Here is a 9,060-nt window from a genome sequence, read left to right on the forward strand (position 1 = left end):
CGGCCTTGCAGCCACCCCTCTGCCGCAAGGGCTGCTGCAGCACTGCCTTGGCCCCAGGGGCTGGATCTCCCGGCCTGGGAAGGAGCAGGGCTGAGCAGCACCCGGAACCCCTCTCCGTATGCCCCATCCGGCTGCGGCGCAGCGGTGCCTCTTGCTGAAGAAACTGAATTTTGGCAGCCACGGTGCAGTGCGCTCCTGACCAGCTGGAGCCCTGCACTAATACAGCCTTAGCAGACAAACCCCTAAGCCAGGCCAGGAGCTTGCTCTTTATTTAGCCACAGGGAAGTAGAGCAGCCTCTCCAAGGCTCCAGGCGCCCCCACATCAGCCCACAACTGCAGCCAGCCCCAGGAAAGGGAGCGTTCAACCAGGAACTGCAGAGACTCCATCATGGGGTGCCCCAGCCCTGCCCCCTTCCACCAGGGCTCTCTCAGCATGGCCCCCGGTGGGCTGCTTCATAGCACGTTCCAGGGGCTCAGTACCCGCATGGAGAATGCCCTGCCCCTGCCCCCCCCCCCCGTATCACTGGGACCCAGCTGTGGCAGCACCGCATGGGCAGGGTCAATCCCTCAGGCGGGCCGCTTAGGGCTTGTGGGTCACGACCAGCACCTTAAACTCCAGCCAGAGCCCACAGGCAGGCTGCAGATCCGGGGGTATGGGGTCACGTGCGCCCAGGAGGCACAGCGGGATTCAGTGCCTGAAGGAAGCTGCCCAGCTGGCAGCTGAGGGGACTGGCTGTCAGCTCCAGCAACCAACGGGTGCAAACCTGCCGCGCCAGCAAAGGCACTGAGCAAAGCACGCTGCACCAGCGCTTCCAGCCGTGCATCCTCTACAGCAGACTCCAGAGCCTGGAGCCCAGCTGCCAGGCTCCAGGGTGTAGGTCCTCACACGTTCCCTGGGTGTAGCGGGCACCCAGAAATCCTAGAGCTGTTGGTCACGCTGCCCTGTGTGCAGGGCCCATGGCGCACATCCCTATGGGCAGGGATCCGCGGCTCCCGGCCTTGCCCCCAGGCCCCTGGGAAGCTGTCACACTAGATTGTGGGATACCTCCAGAGGCACTGTGGGAAGAGGGGCCAAGGCCCTGTTTCAACTGGCAGCAGCACTGCATCCACAGAGGTCTCTGGCAGCGTGGGGAAGGCCTGCTCCTGTGTTTGGAGCAGTGAGCAGCTTCTGGCTGGGCCGGTGACGTGTAGACAGGTGAGCAGGAGGCTCAGGGGCAGTGCAGCCCGGCATGGCTCAGTCATCGGGCTGGGTAATGCAACCACTAGGGCCATGCCCCGTTTAACTCCCACTGCCATGGCCCTGGCTGGCTCCATTCCCCGAGTGGGGCTGGCCCAGACAGGCAAGCCCCGACTCCGCTGCACTGTGGCTGGAGCCGGCCATGTGGGCCAAGTGGCTGTGGTTCCCATGTGGGAGGCCAGCCAGTGGCATCCTGCTGGGCAGGAGGCGCTGGGCAGGCTGGGCCCCCAGCTCGCGCTGGGATGTTCGATCCTTGCTTGGCAGCCCTGGGCTCCAAAGGGCAGAGGCGGGGACAGTCTCCTGTCTGGCCTGGGTGCACCCCTCCTGCCCGCTCTAGGGTGCAGCACCTCGCTCCCGCCTGCACTGCTCGGCCACAAATTTCAGCTTGTTGGCTGCCAGCTGGGTGTCCTGTGCGGAGACGTCACAGTGCCAGACGGCCCGCAGGGAGCGCGCGGCCCATGGGAACAGCCGCACGCTGACAGCACGCCCTGTCTCAGCCACCTCCTCCTCGCTCACCGCCTGCATGCGCTCACACAGCTCCTCAGGGGACAGCCAGGGCACAGCCACCGTCACCAGCACCATGTTGGTCTCCACGGCCGAGGGGTCGACAGAGCAGATGGGCGAGCCAAGCTCCCAGACGCCTGGGGGTGAAGGACACATGCTGTTAGGCTGTGCCTGAACCAGCGCCAGGCTTGCCCCCCATGGCGCAGAGGGATTCTGCAGGCCCTGGGGTAAAACAGTGAGGGGCCCATCCCTCCTCTGCTCACAGGAGATGGGGCCGGGGGAGCTGCAGGGAAGGCACCAGCTTCCCCTTTTGACGCTCCTGGGAGCCCCTAGCTGGATCCCTTACCCTCCCAGGGCAGGCAAACCCCACAGCCTTTCTGTGCCCAAGCTGAGCTCCCAGGCCTGAGCCAGGCACGTGCTGAGGGACAAAGAGGAGGATGGGGCCAGGACACCAGGGTTATCCCTGACTGAACTGGGCCAACCTCAGCTTCCCCGAGCCAGGGGCAATGTGTCCTGGGCTCCTGCCCAGCAGGGTCCAGCCTATCCCCTCCCCCACCCATAGTCACAAAGCCCTTGGCCTCGCTTCTGGAGCAGGGCACCTGCCGGCACCTTGGGCGAAGCTGCGGGCGTTGCCGTGGTCTCTCTGCAGCGTCTCCTCCATGCGCTCCAGCCCTACGCGGGCAGCTGCCGCCAGCACCCCTGCCTGGCGCATCCCTCCACCAAGCAGCTTCCGCATGCGCCAGGCCTCTGCCACGAACTCTCTGCAACCAGCAACCAGTGCTCCGGCCGGGGCACCCAGCCCCTGCACTGCCAAGAGAGGAAGTCAGAGCTGGCCCCCAAGGGAACCACCCCGTGCCCCAAAGGGGCCTCCCACCCTGACTCCTGGGTATCTGCTGCCTGTCTCAGAGTGGGCTCCCCCTGGAGCTGTCTCATGCCCCTCCCAGCTGGCCCTGGGGACCTGCTCCGTGGTGCGTCACCTTCCCTGCACCCCCCGTCTCCGGACACACCTTGGAGAAGCAGAGGGAGACGGAGTCGCAGTGCTGGGTGATCTGAGCTGGGGCGACACCTTGGGCCACAGCTGCATTCATCAGCCGTGCCCCGTCCATGTGGATATGCAGCCTGTAGCGGTCAGCAAGCAGGCGCACCTGGAGAGGAGAACGTGGTGAGGCCAGGGCCAGTGGAAGCAGCTGGATGCGGAGCCCCAGAGAGCTGCCAGAGGCTGGACTCAGGGCCCATGGCAAGGCTGTGGCTTTGTGTAGCCTGCTGCCCCACCCTGCCCTCGACACCCAGCCCAGCCACTCAGTCTCAGATAAGGCCCTGCCTTTGGGGCCGAGCATACGTGGGTGGCTGCATCCCCCAGCCAGCGCACCCCTGTGATACAGGGCACAGAGGGCAGTTGGCCCAGCTGCTCCGAGTTAGCAGGCGGGGCAGGAGTTGGCTCTTGAACCACCAGACCAGGAGCCCCAGACGGCACCTTGGGGCTGAGGCCAGGGCCGATGGTGCCACCCCACAGGAAGCTTCTCATGCCAGCTCCAGGAGCCAGGCAGCAGGACGGGCTGCGCTGAGAACAGCGCACTCGTGGACTGCGAGACGCACCTCCCTGAGGTAGGCAAGGGGGAGCACCCGGCCCCCTGCAGAGTTGTGGGTGTTCTCCAGGCAGATGAGCACTGAGCGAGGGTGGTACCGGCTGCCATAACCCGCACGGACTGTCGACTCCAGCTCGTCGAGGTCCAAGGTGCCATCTGGCAGATCCTGCAGCACCTGGGAATGGACCCCAGCTACCTATGCCCGGGACAGCATGGTGAGTGTGGGCAGGCCCGAGGGCACCCAAAGCCACGCTCTGTCCCAGCGAGCCATGTTCACCAGAGTGGGAAAGAAACATCTGACCATGGCTCACTTCCACATATAACTCCAAGGTGTCCCCGCCCCACCCCTGCTCCAAACCTATCCTACCCCCACTACATCTCCATCCCACACCTCCCCGATCTCTCCCAGCCCTGGGTGTTCCCGGGAATCCTGTGCTCAGCCCTTGCACCCTGATGCTACCCGCAGTGTGGTCTTCTGCCATGGCCTGCGGCTGCTGAGCACATCACCCGAGTGAGGGGTTGAGCCCTGGGTTTGCACAGAACCAGCCCCATGACCGCTCATTTAACAGCAAGCCAAGAAAAGCCGGAACCTTGGTAGAGGCCTGAAGCACCAGAGGCCGAGGGGGTGGGGCAGGGGACAGCCGGGCACCCCGGGGCGGAGGAACACAGAGCTCCTCGGGCAAAGCCTGGCAGGGCATTCTTTCCCCCACGGTTGCTGCTGCGAGTGGCCACAGGGGGGCAGCAGCTGGCCAGGATTCACAGTCCTACTGTGACCTGCCTGAGAACTTGGCCCAGTGCTGCCCCCCTGTGGCCCCGTCCCACACCCCCTCCACTAGAGACACCTGCCCCCCTCCATGTTAGAGCGATGGGGCAGGGGCAAAGCCTCTGGCCCCACACCAGGCCATCCGCGCACATGCAGACACTGGGACAGCAGCCACATGGGGATTTGTTTCTGAGATTCAGGCCCTGCTGGGGTTCGGACCCCGCTCTGCTCCCCTGCTCACGACAGACACAGTGTGTGTGCACGGCCCTGCCCAGGCAGTGAGCATACAAGACTCTCCCCAGCTGGGACCATGCAGAGGTGGGGGATGCTCCTCGTGCATCCCTTGGCCCTTCCCTCCATGCCGGGAGGGTTTGGGGCAGCACTCCCCAAACGGGATCAGAATCTGACCCACCCATTCCAGACCATCCAAAGCTGCCCTGAGGCAACAGGGCAGCGCCCTGCGGTTTCCTTAGCCAGGGGAGGGTGCCCAAGCCAGGCCCAAGTGCACCGCATACCTGAGCAACCCCTCCCTGTTCGAAGACGTGCAGATGGGCCTCCCTCCCGACGAGCAGCTGAGCCCCCCTTCGCTGGCAATGGCACATCACTGGGACAAGAGAGGGCAGTGAAGGGGGACAGGAGGGGGATGGGTGGGGCCTTGGTAGACAGACTGGGGGGAGCACGTCAGGAGCAGCTCCAGGGGGCCGAGCCGTGTGGGGCACAAAGCAGCAGGGCTCTGGCCCCATAGACAGGCAGATTGTGGGCCCAGCAGGGGCTGCTTTGGCATTCCCCTTCACCAAGATGTGCCGTGTGCCTCCCTGTCTCCTGGGGAGCAGCTGCCACAAAAGCCAGCTGCTGACTGAGCCCCTGGGGCCAGGGACTGGCCACCCCATCGCTCAACCACAGGGGCACTTGAAACAGTCCCGGCTGCCCCTGAACAACTGGTGCTTGCCTTGTCCGCCACAGCAGCCCCTGCTGCAAGTGGCTGGGGTGGGATTAGCTGGCAGCTTCCCCACACCCCCCCGTCAGTGCTCCTGCCCTGCCCCCCACAGCACCCCCTGCTGGGACAGGCTGGGGTGGGATTAGCTGTGAGCTTCCTCGCCACCGTCAGTGCTCCTGCCCTGCCCCCCACAGCACCCCCTGCTGGGACAGGCTGGGGCGGGAGTAGCTGGGGGCTCCCCCCACAGTCAGCACTCCAGCCCTGCCCCCCACAGCACCCCCTGCTGTGGAGGGATTAGCCGTGAACTCCCCCCTACCATCAGTGCTCCTGCCCAGCTCCCCACAGCACCCCCTGCTGGGACAGGCTGGGCTGGGAGTAGCTGGGAGCTCCCCACACAGTCAGCACTCCCTGTTCCCCATGGCACCCCCTGCTGGGACAGGCTGGGGCGGGAGTAGCTGGGGGCTCCCCCCACAGTCAGCGCTCCCTGTTCCCCACGGCACCCCCTTGCTGGGAGAGGCTGGGGCTGAAGCTTTAATTTGGCAGAGACACACTTCCCAGGCCCGCGGCAGCCAAGAGCCACTTGCCGAGCCGCTGCTCAGGGGGTGCTATGGAAGAGCCCGGCAGCTGGCTCGTAGCCAGCCAGCGCTGCGCTGGTCTGCCCGCCCCACGGGACTCACCAGCAATGAGGTTTGCCATGGTCGACGTTGGCACAAACAAAGCCTCCTCCGTTCCTAGGAGCTGGGCGGCCACGTGCTGCAGCTCTGCATGGAAAGGGTCACAGGGGCGCGCGCGGGGGGGTCATTAGCACTTGGGGCGGCATGCGAACAAGAGAACGTGCCAGCAATGTGCCCCTCACGGCAGCAACCAGTGGGGCAGCTCACAGAATCCGTCTGCCCTTTGGGGGTGGGGGTAGCACAGGGACCGAGCAGGGGGTTCCTGTCACCCTGGAGCCCTCCAGCTTGGCCGAGACCCACTGCATTGACCCCTGCTGCCCTGGCAGGTGATTTGCTCGGGGTTCAGTGGGTCCCTGCCCCAGCCCTGGCAGGAGAAGGGAGGGGCTGGGCACTCGTTCTGCTCATGACCAGACTTCGAGAGTGTACCAGGAAGCCCCTGCAGAAGCAGCATCTGCCCACCTGATGTGGGGGGGAGGGGGAGCCCGAGTTCACAGCCCCATGGGATCTGTTCCTGGAAGCTGATGCTCGGCCCCCCTGCCCTACACACCTGCCCTCCCCCGGCCCCTCCTCTCCGTGCGGTTCCGCTCTGGGCTCCCCACAGCTGCTGCCACTGTGTTGTCCTGCTTGTGACCCACCCCGGCTACCTGCAGAGGGGAGGGCTGGCCCCACCCTGGGGCTGGGCACGTCTGTGGGAGCAGGGGTCTGCGGGGGGGCCAGGGCAGCCCACTCTCTGGCTCTGAGTGGGGGTGTCCCAGCCACCGGGGCCCGGTCACCACAGCGCTGCCCCCAGGCCTCACCATTGACTGTCGGGTCCTCCCCATAGTCGTCATCCCCCACCTCGGCCTGGGCCATGGCCTGTCTCATCTCCGCGCTGGGCCGGGTCACTGTGTCGCTGCGCAGATCCACCACATAGGGCTGGGCCCCCCAGCTGCGTGGGGCCGGCGGCGAGGGGCTGGGGTGGGACAGCACAACCAGCTTGGAGAGGAACGGGCAGGCTAGGCAATGTCTGTGATGGCCTGGCTGGGCCAGCCCCCCCCGGCCTCTCCCCTGCCCCCCCAGGCCTCTCCCACTGGCCTCCCCTGCCCTCTCCCCCCGGCCTCCCCCCCTGCTCCCCTGCCCTCTCCCCCCAGCCGCTCCCCTGCCCCCCCGGCCTCCCCTCTCCCCTGCCCCCCCTGCCCTCTCCCCCCGGCCTCCCCTGCCCTCTCCCCCCGGCCTCCCCCCCTGCTCCCCTGCCCTCTCCCCGCAGCCGCTCCCCTGCCCCCCCTCTCCCCTGCCCCCCCTGCCCTCTCCCCCCGGCCTCTCCCCTGCCCCCCTGCCCTCTCTCCCCGCTCCCCTGCCCTCTCCCCCCGGCCTCCCCTCCTGCTCTCTCCCCCCCGCCTCTCCCCTGCCCCCCCAGGCCTCTCCCACTGGCCTCCCCTGCCCTCTCCCCCCAGCCGCTCCCCTGCCCCCCCTGCCCTCTCCCCCCGGCCTCCCCCCCTGCTCCCCTGCCCTCTCCCCCCAGCCGCTCCCCTGCCCCCCCTCTCCCCTGCCCCCCCTGCCCTCTCCCCCCGGCCTCCCCTCCTGCCCCCCCAGGCCTCTCCCACTGGCCTCCCCTGCCCTCTCCCCCCGCTCCCCTGCCCTCTCCCCCCAGCTGCTCCCCTGCCCCCCCGGACTCCCCCCTGCCCCCCTCTCCCCTGCCCCCCCTGCCCTCTCCCCGCCCCCCTGCCCTCTCCCCCCGCTCCCCTGCCCTCTCCCCCGGCCTCCCCCCCTGCTCTCTCTCCCTGGCCTCCCCTGCCCCCCCAGCCTCTCCCACTGGCCTCCCCTGCCCTCTCCCCCTGGCCTCCCCCCCTGCTCCCCTGCCCTCTCCCCCCAGCCGCTCCCCTGCCCCCCCGGCCTCCCCCCCTGCTCTCTCTCCCTGGCCTCCCCTGCCCCCCCAGCTTCCCCCCCCGCTCCCCTGCCCTCTCCCCCCGGCCTCTCCCCTGCCCCCCTGCCCTCTCTCCCTGGCCTCCCCCCCCGCACTCCTCTCCCCCCGGCCTCCCTCCAGCCTCGCCCCCCACCTCTCCCAAGCCTCTAATGCCCCCCCCGGGCTTCTCCCCCCACTGCGGCCAGGCCGCGCCCGGGCCGTCCCCCCCACGCACCCGTCGGCCGCGCCGCGCCGGGCCGGGTCGGGGCCCCCCCCCTTGCAGGGAGGCCCGGTCGCCCCGGTGCGCCGTGGGGCGGGGGGGGGCTTGCAAGGCGAGCGCCCCCCCCGCCCGGCGGCACGACCCACGCGAAGCAGCCGCAGCATCGCCCCCCCGCGCGCCCAGCTGGACTACAGGGCCCAGCATGCCTTGCGGCAGCGGCGCCGCCCCGTGCCGGCCGCAGGGCATGCTGGGAACCGCAGCCCCCGCCCGGCCAGGGCTGGAACCCAGAGCCCGGGGGCGTGGCCGGGGGCGGGGTCTGCCGGGCGCCCCGCCCTCCCGGCTGGCTCTCCCCCCCTTTGCCCCCCCCCACCTGGGGGCTCCCGGCCCCTCCGCTGTGGGGCTGCCCGAGGGGCCCAGGCCCCGGTTCGTAGCCCGGGGGGTGGCTCCGGGCGGCAGCCACCGGGCGCAGAGCCTGGGAGCGAGCGGATGTCCGTGGTTAGGTGTCGTTGTGGGTCCAAAGCACACGGGCTCCTGAAGAACTGGCCGGGGCCGTGTGGGGCAGCGCTGCCCGCCCCACCCGGGTCGCTGGGCCAGGCCTGGGGGCCGCCGCGGCATGCAGGTGCCTGGGCAGGCAGGTGGCGCCAGCCGGGTGAGGTTTCGAGCAGGCCTGAGGCAGCTCGGCTCTGACCGCAGGCCCCAAAGGCAGCCCGTGATGTCCCGGAGCGGTGGCCCCGTCCAGGCAGGGGCCGTGCAGACACAGGGGGAGAGCGGCCTCTGCCCCAAAGAGCTCGCATTCGAAGGCGGGGTGTCGCTGAGCCGCTGCCAGGAGGACGCGTCCCCTGACGCGTTGGGCTGTTAGGGCTGCCGGTGTTTCTTTTGATGCAGGTTTCTCGGAGCAGTGGGGCTGCCTGGCTAATCAAGGGCAGGGATATGAGCTGGGCTAACTCTGATCCCTTGGCAAGCCAATGCCCTCCTAGGGCAAAGCATGGGTGAGGAGATGCAGGAATCTGCAGCCCAGTTCCAAGTGCAGCATTGGCACGCTTTGTCCATGTGAGGTTTGCCCGTGGCAGGAGTGGGAGGCGGATGAGGTCTGCAAGGAGTGGGGCTTACAAGCGGGTTACTGTCCCCAGGGGACATGTTCTGATGTTACTGACTGCTTGATGCCATTTGCTGACACCCGAAGACAATTACTCTGCAGGAGTCTCTCTGGCCAAGTGTAAGAGTACCTGTGGCAGGGACAGAGGCAGGGTCTGACTC

The 9,060-nt window shown here is 68.2% G+C and overlaps 1 protein-coding gene across 2 annotated transcripts; it reads right to left on the reverse strand.

Annotated features, from left to right (window-relative positions):
• Positions 1–253: 253 nt before the first annotated feature.
• Positions 254–7,973, reverse strand: LOC311531062 (uncharacterized protein). 2 transcript variants are annotated; one of them, XM_084648127.1, is made up of 8 exons: positions 7,819–7,973; positions 6,499–6,653; positions 5,705–5,788; positions 4,606–4,694; positions 3,338–3,523; positions 2,749–2,886; positions 2,351–2,543; positions 254–1,878 (listed from the first exon to the last, which is right to left on the reverse strand). In XM_084648127.1, exons 1-8 carry the CDS (start codon positions 7,965–7,967, stop codon positions 1,571–1,573), a joined length of 1,302 nt encoding a protein of 433 aa, XP_084504253.1. In that variant the 5' UTR covers positions 7,968–7,973; the 3' UTR covers positions 254–1,570. The 2 variants fall into 2 exon arrangements, with proteins under 2 accessions (XP_084504253.1, XP_084504254.1); XM_084648128.1 differs by lacking the exon at positions 4,606–4,694 and having other exon boundaries at positions 3,338–3,519.
• Between the last annotated feature and the right edge of the window lie 1,087 nt (positions 7,974–9,060).

This window comes from Lepidochelys olivacea (assembly GCF_965140295.1).
Source record: "Lepidochelys olivacea isolate rLepOli2 genome assembly, chromosome: 14".
Taxonomy (NCBI): domain Eukaryota; kingdom Metazoa; phylum Chordata; order Testudines; family Cheloniidae; genus Lepidochelys; species Lepidochelys olivacea.